This window comes from Primulina eburnea, chromosome 2, assembly GCF_022965805.1.
Source record: "Primulina eburnea isolate SZY01 chromosome 2, ASM2296580v1, whole genome shotgun sequence".
Classification (NCBI taxonomy): Eukaryota; Viridiplantae; Streptophyta; class Magnoliopsida; order Lamiales; family Gesneriaceae; genus Primulina; species Primulina eburnea.
The window spans coordinates 170,887-188,120 of record NC_133102.1 but is presented as its reverse complement, the minus strand read 5'-3'; the positions used below and the strand labels follow the sequence as shown (position 1 = coordinate 188,120).

The 17,234-nt window shown below is 35.9% G+C and overlaps 1 protein-coding gene and 1 pseudogene across 1 annotated transcript; one reads left to right on the top strand and one right to left on the bottom strand.

Moving 5' to 3' along the window:
* The first annotated feature begins 460 nt into the window (after window positions 1–460).
* Window positions 461–2,273, top strand: LOC140815619 (calmodulin-7-like). Its single transcript, XM_073174697.1, has 2 exons — window positions 461–718; window positions 1,667–2,273. Exons 1-2 carry the CDS (start codon window positions 643–645, stop codon window positions 2,038–2,040), a joined length of 450 nt encoding a protein of 149 aa, XP_073030798.1. The 5' UTR covers window positions 461–642; the 3' UTR covers window positions 2,041–2,273.
* Window positions 2,274–2,467: 194 nt separating this feature from the next.
* Window positions 2,468–11,365, bottom strand: LOC140823049 (ubiquitin-conjugating enzyme E2 22-like; annotated as a pseudogene).
* Between the last annotated feature and the right edge of the window lie 5,869 nt (window positions 11,366–17,234).

The window sequence follows — 17,234 nt, the reverse complement described above, 5'->3', positions numbered from 1 at the left end:
ATTATAAAGATTGACAAAATTGATTTGATCGAATTAATGGGAGTAGTTAAGTGGAGTATTTTTTTTTTTGAACAAAGTTAAGTTAAGTGGAGTATTGAAGTATGTAGTTGCTTTATTGATATTTTTGCCTTCTTCTTTTCTTTTATTTTGTGGTTTGGAAGGCCCATTTATCCATATCCTTCTTCCTTTTTATATTAAAATGGACTTCAACTTGCATGATGAGTATGTTTGAAATTGAGGTTCGTTATTCCATTGGCTTTCCATCTTTTTAACATTATATTATATACTAAAAAAAGAAGAAGAAAACTTCGACACATGCTGCTTTTGTAAACCCAAGCAATAATGGGTTTGTAGATGGATTCTTGGCCCATTGACAAAAAGCTCAGACCAAGTATATTATATTATATTATATTTAATAATAAAGAGTAAAATGGGCCAATTGGCAAATTCATTGTGGGTCAAGAGCAAAGCGGGGAAAACGGTCTATAACAAAACGTAAAATGATTCGAAATTAATCTCTCTTTAGCCTTAGCTGCTGCCAGCCAATCGCAAAAGCTAATCTCATTTTCCTCCGACGATCGTGTTGGTGTACTTGTTTATCGGATTAGAGATTGTGAAGGGAGGAAATTCGGAGGTGGACAAATGGCGGATCAGTTGACAGATGACCAGATCTCCGAGTTCAAGGAGGCCTTCAGCCTTTTCGACAAGGATGCCGATGGTTCGATCATTCTTCTTCTCTCTTTTTGTGCATTAATTTTTGTAATGCATATTCTGCTGTATGGATTGATTCTCATGTTTGTGGGTCGGTTTTAGGTAGGGAAATTTAGGTATGTCGGATCTGCTTCTTCATTTATGGCAGTTTTCGATTTGGTTTATCAATTGATCTCGGGGTCTCTACTTGGCATTCTTTTTCAGTTTAGTTTCCTTCGATTTTGAAACCAATGTGTGTAGGTTTTCAATTCACGAGTTTTAGGTGTTATAATTCAGATGGGTGTCAGGAAAATATCTTGTTAGCAAGCTGTGTGTTGAAGAATAGGGAAAGAATTCCAAGTTTATGTAAAACTATTCCATTGAAATTATACTAGTTGAAACTCATCGAGCTAATTTAGCCGAGCTTCCCAACTTGATGACGGGTTCTTCATTAGGATTGTATGCTCGAGTAGGGGAAGGTATATATGTAATGATAAAATATCAAGCAGAAGAAAAATACATTCGATTGAATGATGCAAGCATGTTACAACTGTTGTTTTCCAAATGTACGAAAAACTGAACAAGTAAATGCTACTTTACTACTGGTTTTATAGCTAATTTAACTTATCCATTACTATTTATTCTTTGGAGGGGAAGGATTGATCTTGCATTTATTTCTCTTATTTTTTGGTAACACGTTTGCGTGGTATAGATTGCCTCATTATCATGTAAAACCATTGGTTGATAGTTTCTGGGATTTTTAATATTTAGTCATATGTTTTGTGTGCAATGATTCAATGGAAAACGTTTCATGTGATTTTCGTCTCACATGATGAATGTTTTGTGTTTTGATTTATGATTGCTATTTGTTTCGGTTGGTTTTATAGATATGAAGAAGCTATGACCTCTCTTGTGAAGAATCCAGTATTTATATACCCTTAGTTTGTCAATTAATCATAGTCGACACCTTATGCAGGTTGCATAACAACCAAGGAGCTTGGCACGGTCATGAGATCTTTGGGGCAGAATCCAACGGAGGCCGAGCTCCAAGACATGATTAACGAGGTTGATGCTGATGCCAATGGAACCATCGACTTTCCCGAGTTCTTGAATCTCATGGCCCGGAAAATGAAGGACACTGACTCCGAGGAGGAACTGAAAGAGGCGTTTCGTGTCTTTGACAAAGATCAAAATGGTTTTATCTCTGCTGCTGAACTGCGCCATGTGATGACAAATCTTGGCGAGAAGCTAACCGATGAAGAGGTTGATGAGATGATTCGAGAGGCAGATGTTGATGGAGATGGGCAAATTAACTACGAAGAGTTTGTCAAGGTGATGATGGCCAAGTAATGTTCCGAACATTAGTTAATTATTATTATATTACGAGTATAAAGTTGGGGACAAAATCTAGGGAAGAGGAGAGAGCAGAGGAGGGTTGACTAGCGTAATGTGTTCCCAGTTTCGTTATTCATCTTTTCTTTTATGATTTTTCAAGCTTTTGACGATGTTTCTGGCCTGTTTTCATGGTGGAGATGAAATCTTTAATTCATTTTGATATGTATTTTGTGAATCTTTTGAAGCAATGTCTAGTCTATTTTAGGGTTGAAATTGATAAATCAAGTCAAGTACGCCCCATGTTCGTAAATTGTTCAGCATCTGTTTATTTTTTTTCCATATGTTTAGTTTTGAATTCATATGATAGTGTACAGATTGAGATTGCATTTTGGCACAGATATTAATTTCAGAATAATTTTGGGAAAATAAATTTAACTCAAAGTAAATCATGTCGAAAGATATAAAAAACAACCAAGGCCTGGATATTTTTCCACGGCAAGCACTAGTGAAATCACGGTCGTTGTATCCTTTATTTTCCAAATGCGACTACCGCAATGAACTAGAAAATAAAAGAAACTAAACCTCTCCGAAAAGTAAAAATACAGCATGCATAAAGAACAAGCACTCAATAACCAGCGAACAAAACAAATTTGTCCATAATTTTCAGATATCAATCCAAACAGTTCAACAGAGAACATCCACGGAAGCTTTATAATCTCTTCAAACTTTTCTTTCTGGCATCCATCTTCTTCTTGTCTGCCGGACCTTTATTCTCCCCAGATTTATTTTTTTTTGCATTTCCGGAGCCGCTGTTGATTCGCCAACTCCAGTACCATTTGATGAGGTTACGACAGATGGAAGATATTGCACATTTCCTGGTTTAGGGGTCAACGAAAAGGTGTGACAGTAACTAATACGGTATTTTTCTGGTCTACACCCTTCAGTGAAGAATTCGTCTGGTCCATATTCTTGGTGGTGGACTCAGATACAGTTCCGTTTCTGGATTTTGGCTTTGGCTTCAGAGCATGTAGTCCGGTGTAAAGTGTAAAATCCAAGATTTCAATTCTTGATCGTGATAGTATTTGAAATTTTAGATTGGACAATATCATGTTAAACTCAAGAATTTGAATAATATCGTGTATATTTTTTTGAATTTGAGATGTACAGAAATACCTGGATAAAGATTTAAGCAAGAAGATAACCCAATCTTGGAACTGAAAATCTTGAGAATATACCATGGGATTTTCGAAATATTGGAAGGATTTTATTAGGGATTTTCGAAAATATCATTAGATTTAGAGCAGTCTACGCGATAAATGCGGTCTTGGGAAATATTTAAAAGTTCAACTACCAAGATTTTAGGAAAATAATCCAAATCTTATTTGTGGAAAAATACCACTAAATTTCGGATTTAAGTAGGCAAATTTGTGGGATTTAAGAAATATAATTTTTATTATTTTAGGAAGTCAAAAATCTACCGAATATTGGGAATTAGACATAAAAGTCGAAATTTCACAGACTGGGCAAGACATAATTTCGAAAATTATCCCTGGAAAATATACATAGATTTCGAAATTTAGGATAAAAGATTAAATGTAGATTTGATCACGATTTAGATGGAGATTTGATTTTAAACGCGATTTGATACACGATCAGTATATCAGCCAACTCCTATAAATAAGAGGGCTCAGTGTCTCAAAAATCACACCATTTTTACTCCATATTTTCGAGTTCCCCTCCCCTAGTTCCTTAGAATTTTCGAGCACAGCGAAGCGCTGCCGCAGTCTAGCCACCGGAGTTTACACGTTTTTCTCATCAAGATTCAAGGTAAGTGGGTTTTTGTTATACTATAATTTGCACACTTGTTCTTCGTAAGTGGGCTTTTGTTATGTATATATTCTTTCGTAATTGAGATTTTGTTCGCCACACTTGTTCTTTGAAGTGGGCTTGTGTTTAAAGAAATTATAGTTTGTGTACGAATCTCCCTTCAGTTTTGAAATTCGTTCGAGCATAATTCCTTGTTCATGATATATTTTCTTCAAGATTTGTCAAGTTATTATGTTCAAAGCACTGTTAGGATTTGATTGGATATGGGAAAGGATTTCCGAACTATGACCCTTATACGGTGGGATGGTAACCGTTGTACGGCCTCACTCCATAGAGGATTAACATATTGGAAATGGCCTCACTCCTTAGAGGATTAACATATAGGAGACTGATATCATGAAACCATGGAAATGAGATGACTTTCAGTGCTATATGAGTATGTTAAACAAGTATGATATACGAGTATGATATGTGATGAAATGTTATGATTATGAAGTATGAGTATTCGTTATGATTCAAGTTACGATATGCTATGTAAAATTTGAATTCAAGTATATGTATATGTTGTTTCATGTCTCGAACGGCCCCCACTTGCTGAGTATTTCCCAAAATACTCACCCCTTACTTCCTCTCCACCCAGATAAGAACGAAGAGCAAATGGATGAAGATGAGCAAAAGAAATTTTGGGGATGGTAGAAGAACCCGAGTTATTCCAGAAGTTTTAAGTTTTCGTTTATGTTTATCGCTTCCGCACTATTTAAAACATATTTAATCAGTTTATTTTGGTATTTGAGTTGTAAAGACGTTTTTTGGTTGATTATGAGAAATAAACTGGTTTTGGTATATACTGTGCTATGAGGCTTGTTGTTTGACGATTATGTGATTGTTGAGCAACGCCGATATCGACTAACCCCGGTCTCGGGGCGTGACATAAAGCCTGTTGATTTAACAATTATTCAAAGTGTTTAGAGACTGCGATATCACAAAACCGGAAAGATAAAGAATCATCTAAACATCTAATGTAGGCATTAGCTAATCCGTTTTAAGGACGACTACTTGGTATTATGCAACAAATAGTTTAAGGGGCTCTGAAAGGAGCTATAAAGTGAATAAACATTGTAAATATAATCTCAATGATTAAATAAGACTGGACCAAGACGCCTATCTGAAATATCAAAGCATTTCCTCATTTCCTTTTTTGGGTCTGTTTTTGGTTTTCTCACTCAATTACCTTGCACGATTCTTAGTCAGTGGATCATTCAAGTCTTAGCTGGATTTAGTTGATTTCATACAACATCAGATGCAAGGAAAATAACTCCCTACTTTATGTAATCTAGTTCAATTTAACCAGATTTATTAATTTGTTTATTGGGTTTTGGAAAATGTTAGAAATTCCATAAATATCCGGGATACCACAAAAATTTTATGTCACACAAAGCATTCCAACTTAATGGTTCCATTATCATGAGAAAGATGCAAGAGTTACATCCCACAAACTCAGCAGCACAAGCAATTATCATGTCTGAATAAGGCAGTCTAATAATACAAGATTTACCTTGCATATTTTGCATAGTCGTCATAATTATCAATCAGCATCTTGCCAGCCTGTTCGTTTAAAGCTGATTCAGGGAAGGGTTCGATCAACAAGCATCTTGTTGAAACTTTGATCATCATATTCCAACGTCTACTGATGAAGGAAGAATAGACAATTGACTTGGGCCAAGGATTAGAAGAATAGGGCCTTTTAGGATACAAGCTATTGGGCTGGGCTAATTAGGTCTATGGGCTGGATATTAGATTTAGTTATCTAATATATAAACAGTTGAGTGATCGGGTTAGCGAGAGAGATCATCTTCTTCACCTTGATTGAAAGAGTCTGTAATATTGTACTGTTCTGGTGATTCATCAATAAAAGCTTTGCTCCGAGTTCTAAAGTGGATGTAGGCATTTTAAGCCGAACCACTATAATTCTTGAGTCTTCTTCTTTATTGAATTACTTAGTTGTGCAGATTATATTTTTCGGTGATTTCGTGTTTTGCGTTTCTTGATTGCTCGTGTGAAGGTTACAGTTTGTGATTGAGTTAATTTCACAACAAACTGGTATCATAGCCAGGTTCCAGAGGCTTCACGCAGGCAACGTTATCAAGAATGGGAATTACTCACGTAGAGATTGAAAGATTTGATGGCAAGACAGATTTCTCAATATGGCGGAAGAGGATGAAAGCAATTCTGGTACAACTGAAGGTTGCTAAAGCTCTTGAAGGGGAAAAACAGTTGCCATCAACACTCACACCCGATCAAAAGGCAGAGATCCTGGAACAAGCGTATAGCACTCTGATTTTGCATTTAAGTGATCGAGTTCTACGTGAAGTTGACAAAGAAACCAGCGCAGCAGGAGTATGGCTAAAATTAGAACAGCTATACATGACGAACACACTTTATAACCGAATCCATCTCAAAGGGAAATTATTCGGATTCAAGATGATGGAAGATAGAACCATCGAAGACAATCTTGATGAATTCAACAAGATCATTATCGCACTGGAAAACCTTGCAATCAACATTGAAGATGAAGACAAAGCGATATTGATCATGAATTCATTACCGAAATCTTATGAGATCTTAGTCGACACAATGAAGTTCTCAAGAAATAATATATCTCTTGATGAAGTACTGAATGCCATCAAGGCCAAAGAGAGTCAAGAAAGGAAGACGAAGAATGAAGAAAATGGCGAAGGATTGATAATAAGAGGCAGACAGGAAAAAAGATCGAATTCATACAGAAAGAGGAGTAAAACTAGATCTAAATCACGTACAAGACTGAGGTGTTTTATCTGTCACAAAGAAAGTCATTTCAAGCGAGACTGCCCCGAGAGAAAACACAAAGGAAAGGCAAAAGAAAATGAGACAAGTGATCTTGCAATGCTATCTGATGGATATGAAAGTTCTGAGGTGTTAACAGTCTCATCATCCTACAACAATAAAGACTGGATATTAGACTCAGGATGCACATACCACATGACTCCAAATAAAGATTGGTTTGTGCAACTAAACAACAATGAAGGAGGAAAAGTGGTAATGGGTAATGATGCTGAATGCACCATTGCAGGCATTGGATCTATAAGAATCAGAATGGAAGATGGCATATGCAAAACACTCACTGATGTACGATATGTACCAGGACTGAGGAGAAACTTAATATCACTTGGAAGTTTAGATGGCAAAGGTTACTCCTACAAAGCAGAAGGTGGAACAATGAAGGTGAGTTCAGGGTCACTGGTCATTATGAAAGGAATTAAGCAAAATGGTCTATATGTGCTTCAGGGTCAAACTATTTCCCCATCTGCCAGCTTAGTCACAGAAACTCTATCCGATATGACTAGAGTCTGGCACCTGAGGCTTGGTCATATAAGCCAAAGAGGAATAGATGAATTAAAGAGACAAGGTGCCTTTGGTACTGATGAAGTTGATAGGCTAAGTTTCTGTGAACATTGTGTGTTTGGAAAACAAACTAGAGTAAGGTTTGACACTGCCAAACACACAACCAAAGGGACAGTAGATTATATTCACTCAGATATTTGGGGGCCTGCAACAGACAGTACACTAGGTGGAGCCAAATATTTCATCACCTTCATTGATGATTATTCAAGGAAGGTGTGGCTATATGTCCTAAAACAGAAAAGTGAAGCCTTCAAGACCTTCAAGCAATGGAAAGCTTTAATTGAAAATCAAACTGGAAAAAGAATCAAAAGGCTCCGGACTGACAATGGACTTGAATATCTCAGTCATGAATTCACAGAATATTGCAAAGAACATGGCATAGCAAGGCATCGGACAGTAAGATACACTCCTCAACAAAATGGTGTTGCGGAAAGAATGAATAGAACCATCTTAGAAAGAGTTAGATGCATGTTAAAGTTTGCAAACTTAGGAAAGAACTTTTTGGGGGAAGCTGCTTCTACAGCAGCGCATTTGATCAATAGGTCACCATCAACTGCATTAAGCTTTAAAACACCAGAGGAGATGTGGTCTGGAAAGAAATGTGATTATTCAAAACTGAGAATCTTTGGTTGTCCTGTCTATGTACATGTGAATGAGGGAAAGCTTGAACCAAGATCCAGGAAGTGTATTTTTTTGGGATATCCGGATGAAACCAAAGGATACAGATGCTGGGCCAAGGATAAAGATAAGTCTAAACTCATTATAAGCAGGGATGTGACTTTCAATGAACAAGAGATGTTGGAAGAGAAACCTTCTCAAAGTGCTGCAGAAAAGGACAGGGGTACAGATAAAAATGAACAAAATCCTGGAACTTCGTTTGATAAAGATCAAATTATATCCACAATAAAGCAAGAGGCTACTCAAGTTCAAAATGAAGAAGAAGATTTGAATGAACAAGATGACTTAAGCCATTACCAGCTAGCCAGGGATAGACAAAGAAGAATTGTAAAGCCTCCTGAAAAGTTTGGATATGATGAAGTTACAGCATATGCACTCATGTCAGCAGCAGAATTCATGAGCAATGAACCAAGAACTTACAGGGAAGCTATGGGCAGTGACACAAGTCAACTTTGGAAGTTTGCTATGGATGAGGAAATGAGATCCTTGAAAAAGAATGACACCTGGATTCTAGTCGAAAGACCAAAGAATCAAAGGATCATTGGTAGCAAATGGATATACAAGCTGAAAGAAGGAATTCCAGGGGTTATCGATCCCAAACACAAAGCTAGACTAGTCGCTAAAGGGTATGCACAACAAGAAGGCATAGACTTCAAAGAAATTTTCTCTCCGGTAGTAAAACTTACATCAATAAGAATTCTGTTGTCAATGGTGGTCCATTATGATCTAAACTTAGAACAAATGGATGTTAAGACAGCTTTCTTGCATGGTAACTTGGATGAGACGATCTATATGACACAACCCAAAGGGCATGCTCTGGAAAAGGACAGGGATAAAGTGTGCTTACTGAAGAAATCCCTATATGGCCTCAAACAAGCACCGAGACAATGGTACTTGAGGTTTGACAAATTCATGACAGAAAGTGGGTTTAGGAGAAGCTGCTATGATGCATGTTTCTATTATAAACATGCTCAAGATGATGGGGTAATCTACCTAATCTTATATGTTGATGATATGCTCATAGCAAGCAACAAACAGAGTACCATAAGCAGTCTAAAAGCACTACTGGCCACTGAGTTTGAAATGAAAGACATGGGACAAGTATCAAAAATTCTGGGAATGGAAATTAAAAGAAACAGATCAAAGGGATTATTACACGTTACACAGAGCAATTACCTCAACAAAGTCCTGAATCGGTTCAACATGGCACAAGCCAAACAAGTTATAACACCTATAGGAGCTCATATAAAGCTATCGGTTGTGCAAAGTCCCACAACAGAGGCTGGTATCGAAGAAATGAAGTCAATACCATATACAAATGCAGTAGGAAGTATAATGTATGGAATGGTTTGTACATGGCCAGATCTTAACTATGCATCAAGTTTAGTCAGTAGATTTATGCCCAATCCTGGGCCGGAGCATTGGCAAGCTGTCAAATGGATACTAAGGTATCTAAAGGGTTCACAAGATATTGGACTAACCTACACTAACAGGTGGAGTGAAAGAGAAAAGGTTGAAGGGTATGTGGATTCTGACTTTGCTGGTGATCAAGACAGAAGAAAGTCACAGACAGGCTATGTCTTTACTCTTTATGGTAACACGATAAGCTGGAAAGCTAACCTTCAACACATAGTAGCTCTTTTAACCACTGAGGCAGAATATGTAGCTGCCACGGAAGCCTTTAAGGAGGCATTGTGGCTTAAAGGCAAAATGGAAGAAATAGAAGGCAAGAAAGCAGAAGCTGTGGTATGGTGTGACAGTCAAGGAGCAGTTCAGTTAGCCAAGAATCCAATACACCATGAAAGAACCAAACACATAGATGTGAGGCTTCATTTCATTCGGGATGTAATAGCCAGTGGAAAAGTTGACATCAAGAAGGTAGCAACCGAAGACAATCCTTCAGATATGCTAACTAAAGTAGTAGCTGGAGACAAGTTTCAACGTTGTCTAGCTCTACTTAAAGTTGGTAAACCTCCTTGATCAGAAAAATGCATTGAACTTGAGGAGCAGAGGAGATATTGGAATATTGATCAGGGGGAGATTTGTTGAAACTTTGATCATCATATTCCAACGTCTATTGATGAAGGAAGAATAGACAATTGACTTGGGCCAAGGATTAGAAGAATAGGGCCTTTTAGGATACAAGCTATTGGGCTGGGCTAATTAGGTCTATGGGCTGGATATTAGATTTAGTTATCTAATATATAAACAGTTGAGTGATCGGGTTAGCGAGAGAGATCATCTTCTTCACCTTGATTGAAAGAGTCTGTAATATTGTACTGTTCTGGTGATTCATCAATAAAAGCTTTGCTCCGAGTTCTAAAGTGGATGTAGGCATTTTAAGCCGAACCACTATAATTCTTGAGTCTTCTTCTTTATTGAATTACTTAGTTGTGCAGATTATATTTTTCGGTGATTTCGTGTTTTGCGTTTCTTGATTGCTCGTGTGAAGGTTACAGTTTGTGATTGAGTTAATTTCACAACACATCTGATAACCTGTCGTCGATTTCATAAGATCATATGGTCGACGTCAATGTAAATTACCATGAAGTTACAAAGATGAGCAAGGTGAAATATGCATGATTTACTATGGCAAAAACATGCTTGAAGAACATTTAACTTCGATAAGATAATCACAAAATTGCCTGAAAAGAAAAGAAAAAGAAAATCAGACAAATTCAATGGTTGTAGTATATCATGCACAAAATGCCATTAAAATTTAACACACAAGTACCTTTGACCAAAATGAAAGTTTACAACTGAAAATATGGTAATCATAGTTGGATCGGGTTATCTAAGTGGAATTTGTGTTATGTGAACCAGAAAACAAACTTTTAGGAGGGGACTATGGAAAATCATTGGACATAATCAACTTCATGCGAAAAACTCCATTTTCATATGGTGTCCAAGCTGCAAGGTTACTGATTATTATTCTCAAAGGAAATAATCTCTCATATGACAAAGGAAATGGTAAAATATGACTTGATTAATACCTGGGCCTTCAATGTCAGCATATATGACTGAAAAATTATCATCATACAAACCTACTTTAATGCCTTCTGGAGGAGTTTCATCAAGATTCTTTCATTCTTTTGCCAACTGTTTTATGACGTTTGGGGTAGATTTCATTGTTGCCTAGACCATATTAAGTATTAAGAATGTGAAAGAGAATTGAGAACATTGAACCATGCTCAAATCTCTCTGGTTTTTTCTATTGTAGTAGCTGATTCATCTTCTTTGCAAATGAAAGCTAAAACTTCGATTGAAGAGAAATGATATCTAGCATGAAGCGTGACTTTAATGGATCAGAAACACTTCATACTTGTAAAATCAATATCTCTCAAACTGCTTCCCAACCGAACACAATAATTAGTTTCCAAAAGTAAACATTTTAGTGTAATGGAGTTTTTCGCATGAAGTTTTTTGAAACTGAACATTCTATACCCATGTTTAGAAGATATTGATTTACTGAACATTCTATACCCATAGCAAAAGGAAGAGACAGAGTTAAATAGATAATAATAGCATTACCATAGCAGGTTGCTTTGGAGATAAAGTTCTCTCTAGATTTGTCTGGCAAGAGATAAGTGCTCTTAGATTGCTTCACACAATTAGTGTGATTTACTGTTTGTCAGAAACCGCAAAACGGGATCCTGCAAATTGACAAGATAGAAAATTATACAAACAAGAATCATGGACATGGATTTCTGGTTAACCAGTTTATCTATCCTAATTCCAAACTACTGTGGCCCGAAAATAAGAAACCTTCCAGTTCCACCTCTCACTCTCAAAACATTCATCGTAAAAGAAAGTTTAAAACACGGACATGACATAACAATTATACATTTCAAGTTTTCTCATAAAAAGTATCTTTCAAACTGCTATGAAGAGCGCAACACGGTAATATCTCTTCAGTTTTAGTCGAGCACATCTTATGTTGTATTTGATCACTGAGGATCATTAAGTGCTAGGATATAACAATATTATAATTCATTGCACTTGAATAGCAGTATGTATATTGTCTATCATCTATCGAGGTATACTAGGAGTTTCATTTTGACAGTGTTTAAGTCTAAACTAAACTGAGATTTTGCAAATACTTGTACTACCCAAAGTCTTGCATACGTGAGCTTTGCAAAAGGAAAAAAAGGTGACGTAAGAGCTCGAGTATCTGAACATCCAGAAACTTACCTCTGTATTTTCCACTTTCAGTTTATTTAGCCAAGCCATTTTTGTGATTCATTCTAATTTATCAGTTTCGCTTTTTTCTGTAATTATTTGCCAGTCAAATGATATTGGCATTCGATAATATATAATTTAGTTGCCAGCCCAGCTAAATCAGAGCATGTTGACATGGACAAAATACAAGCCAACATATACTTTCTTTTTGGAACAAATCTTTTTTTGAGACATCTATATATAGAGAAAGGATTTTGTTTAGTAAAGAGAGACGACTTTTACAGAGACTCAAGCTTTCAAGTGTCTAAACCAAACCTAGTCAGTCAAACACCTCTTACAAATAATTGTATTTGATCATTGATGGTCATTAAATGCTAGGATATAAAAATATTATAATTCATTGCATTTGAATAACAGTTTGTATACTATCATCAGTTGAGAGTTTGACAGTGTTAATATAGTATCTACTGCTTTAAAAGTGCGGATTTTTTTTTTTTTTTTTGCAAAGCTCACATTTTGAAATTTATCATTTAAATAAATTGCATGCATTCAGTCATACTAAAAATATCATTTAAAAATAATTACAGTAATTACCAATAAAATTATGGCGGAGTAAAAACAAGTAAAAATCCTAATATCAAACAGTAAAATAAAACAGCGTATAAAATGCTCATATCCTCTCAATAACATAAAATCGTATATATGCGAAAAAATCATGAGGTCCTCGGGTCATGTCGCCCAGCAGGTCTGTCGACTCAGAGTTCAGCACCTCCAGTCCCCTCGACATCGAGCTCACCTACATCCCACATGCCTAGTGAGACTAAAGACTCAATACGCTTGTGAGACTAAAGACTCAACATGCTTGTACCATGAATAAAAAAATACCTAAACATAGCACCCAACAGTTAAAAGTATCATACTCAACATATCTTTCATGAACTTTAAAAGCTTAACATAAACATGTCATATGACATCGTGACTTGTTAAAACAGTTCATCGTTAATCATCATTCATCATTTATCATTTATCATCTACATTGGTGAATTCAGTTCATTAGAGGTGACTATCGTACATCATCATTTACGATGGATTCATCATACATAGAACCGCGGTACCCGACGGCTGTCGGACATCAGTGACATGATCATCATCTAATGTGCATAGGCCTCATCATCATCATTTACATATAAGTCTTATGCATTTACATATATTTCGATAGCCACAACTAATTCTCATCATTCAAAATATCATCATTTACATCACTTATAAAAAATGTAATTTTCTTTAAATCCAAGCAGCAACGTATAATTTCATAAATCTTAAAAATCGTGATCATGATGCACAAACATTTAAAATATAGTACATTTGTGCTCAGGGCGCTGCCAGGACCAGAATCTCACACCAGGTGCAAAATGATCATTTTGCCCCCGGGACCCAAAAATTACCGCTTTACCCATGAACCTCTAAAATTGACCCGAAACTTACTAAACTCCTTAAAACATCCCCAAAACATATTTAAAATCATTCCTAGACGTAATCTTGAACCCATTTTACAACTTAACCGATTCGTTTTAAAACTTGGACCAGGGTCCCGGTTTTAACCCGAATCGACCCGAAACTTAACCAAAATTTTCCTAAATTTTTACCACACCTTATAAACACTTAAATGACCCTAAAATAAGTCAATACTTGGCTTTTAACCCCTCGGCCAAGTCCCGAGAGCTGCTGGGAAATTTTTAGTTACACTCCCTTACAATCCTCGACATGCCAAACTCGAAACCAAGCATCTTAGACTCTACCAGCTTGCACCAGCCTCGAGCCCACCTTCCTAGGACCTAGAACATACTCTAATGGACCTACCATACCCACGAATCAATCCCCATGCACGCTGGAAATCGATATCACCTGCTAGCACGCCGAGAACTCCAACCCACAGTCACTACCCTTCACTCACGCTCGATCAGTCTCCTGGATTGAACTAGTAGTGTTTGAGCCTCCCTTAGCCACAACTCAGACCCCAAATGGTCTGATCCAGGCCCTGGGTCGGCCCTTGCACCGTCGGCCACATCCCGATCACGCGATCTTCCCCATACCCTCACCAAAACGTGACACCACCACTCGACCCTTCAACCCACAGCCACCACTAGAAGAAAAACGCTAAATGACAACGGATTTTATCCGTTGTCTTTTAGGGTGAAAAACCGATGTTGTAAGCAGTGTTGTTAAAAATCAGGACAATAACAACGGATAAAATTCGTTGTCTTAGAAAACAAAGACAATGGTTTTGCATTGTTTTTTAAATGTTGTGTGATATGAGATACGACAACGGTTTTACAACGCTTAAAAACCGTTGTGTTATACGAGCTACGACAACGTTTTTGCAACAAATTAAAAACGTTGTTCTGAATTTACAACAACATTTTGAGTTTGGAAGGAAAAAAACCGTTGTCGTAGCATTGAAAAATCGCTGTAAAACAAAATGTATGGATGGTGTTTTCCGTCGCTAATAGCGATGGGTTAAGTTTGTCCGTCGCCAATTAGCGACGGTTATTATTATGCTGACCGTCGCTCCTTAGCGACGATTTATTATATGCATTCCGTCGCCAATATTTTTCGTAAAATAAAACCGTTGTCGTAGTTAAAAAATCATCCGAAAGACAACGGTTTACACAAACCGTTGTCCTTGACCTTTGACAAAATCTTATATAGACAATGGTTTTTGAAAAAACGTTGTTGTAGCCCCAAAAACCATCTGAAAGACAACGGTTTTTCAAAACCGTTGTAGTAGCCTAAAAACAAACCGCTCATAGACAACGGTTTTTAAAAACCGTTGTCTTTCATGGGTCTACAACAACGGTTTTTAAAAACCGTTGTCTTTGATATGTCTACGACAACGGTTTTTATGAGTGTTGTTAATTTGTATTTTTCTTGTAGTGCACCAGCAGCAATTTTAATCCCCAAAACAACATCATGTCTCCATGTTCAGCCCCATAAAAACCAAAACCCGCAGCCTTTTGCACAACATAAGAAGAAACATGAGTGACAATCAAGGGAATGCAAGAAACACATGTAAAATCGAAAACCTTTCATGCTCGCGCTTGGATCGAGAGTTTTCATGCATGAATACATATACATCAGTAATATAAACGTGGATGATGCAAAAATGATGTTACAAAGCGTGCCTTTGATGTATCTGCAGACTGCACGAGAAGATCAAAGGAATGAGCAACGGGGAAGCGTCGGGGAGTCTTTGAAGCAAGAACAAGCCACGACATAGCCTACAGCTGAGGGAAGCGCTGAAAACAAAGAAAATTCTGAGTGGAGAGGATGGGTGTCGGCTGTGGGAGTGCTAGGTTTAGGTTAAATGGTGATTAGATGTAAATTAAATAGATGACAATAAGTTAATGGGTCCTAATTGCAATTTAAAAGTTTTTAAAAAGTTTTAAGTCCAGTAAGTTTAAAATTAGGTCCATTAAATCAAATCACACTCCTGAAAAATATTTTGTGTTTTAAAGTTTTTGAAAATAATAGCCGAACTCTAAAAAAGTCTCCCGATTCGATAAAATTTGCGTACCGCTGAAAAATATGCTTTGGAGGGTAGAAATAACCAACAAAGCCTATTTCTTGAAAAGTACTTTTAAAACATCTTAGATTAATTAATAAAAATAAATCATGTAATAAAAATAATTTTCCTGATACTTCCTTGGTTTATGTTCCTCGTTCGAGCGCGAAATGCATCTAGAAACCCTAATGCATGAACTTTTAAAATTTCATGAAGTAAATTCTACTATGCACTAATTACGCATAAATTGCACAAAATAATTAAACACATAATTTTAAATAAAAATCCTAAATTGCATGCATTCAGGTTACACGAATTAAATTCTTGCACCTTACAATTTAAGTCCAAACTAAAATGGAATTTGAACTTGTACTAGCCAAAGTCTTGTAGTATGAGATTTCCAAAAGAATGAAAGGATGATGTAGGAGTTTGAGCCTCTGAACATGCAGAAATGTATCTACATATTTTCCACTTTCAATTTACTTAGCCAAGCCATTTTTATGATTTGTTCTGATATATCAGTTCGGATATTTTTCACACTTATATGTTAGTCAACTGACATTGACATTCGAGAATATATAATTTAGTTTCCAACTCCCTTTTAAACCGTACAACCGATCTTGTCACACATTCATTGACAATTTATTTTAAATGAATGCATGTATTTTCTAAAATACAATATATCCTACTGAAATTCAAATATACAAATTTTCATTTCATGTGTTTTTTTTATAATCATATTAAGTTAAGAAATTAATTTAAATAAAATTCAGTAACTCAGTTTAATTCTTTGTTAAAAACACAATGTGAGCCAATAAAAAATAGTGACATTGTCCATAACAAAATATTATTCAAAGAAACATAGTATTACGCTAAATATATAGACCTAATAATAAGCATGAATAAAAATTTCAATTGTATCAATTAAAAAATTAGAAATAATTAGAATTTAAGTGATAAAAAAATAATTTAAAACATCTTTTTCATTCATAATTAAATAATGTACATTAATTAGATCAAATTCGATATCAGGAAGATGTAATTTGGATATCAAGAACAACTATTTGTAGTCGAATAGTTATTAATTAAGAGCACTCAATTATTGCATCATAATATATATTTATTGGTAAATACTTATTTTAAATTTTAGAATACCACATTTTTGTATTAAAGCTAAATTATTGTTCAATAATACGTAGCAAATAAATTAAATTTAATAATTAGATTGATATGAGAATTAGATGAATTTGTATGAGAATAAATTTATTTCTTTGTGCGTATCAAGTGGAAAACAAGTCTACGTGCAAAGCATGTGATTAAGTGATATGTTTTTGGCAAAAACTTGTGTAAGACGGTCTTACGGGTCGTATTTTATGAGACAGATCTCTTATTTAGGTCATCCATGAAAAAATATTACCTTTTATGCTAAGAGTATTACTTTTTATTGTGAATATCAATAGGGTTGACCCGTCACACGTATAAATATTCATGAGACCGTCTCACAAAAGACCTACTCTATGTT

What these genes read in the sequence shown, in the direction of transcription:
- LOC140815619 (XM_073174697.1), top strand. Translation starts at nt 643, where the DNA reads ATGGCGGATCAGTTGACAGATGACCAGATCTCCGAGTTCAAGGAGGCC. An exon ending in TTTCGACAAGGATGCCGATG is followed by an intron (nt 719 to 1,666) that starts GTTCGATCATTC and finishes CACCTTATGCAG; the next exon opens with GTTGCATAACAACCAAGGAG.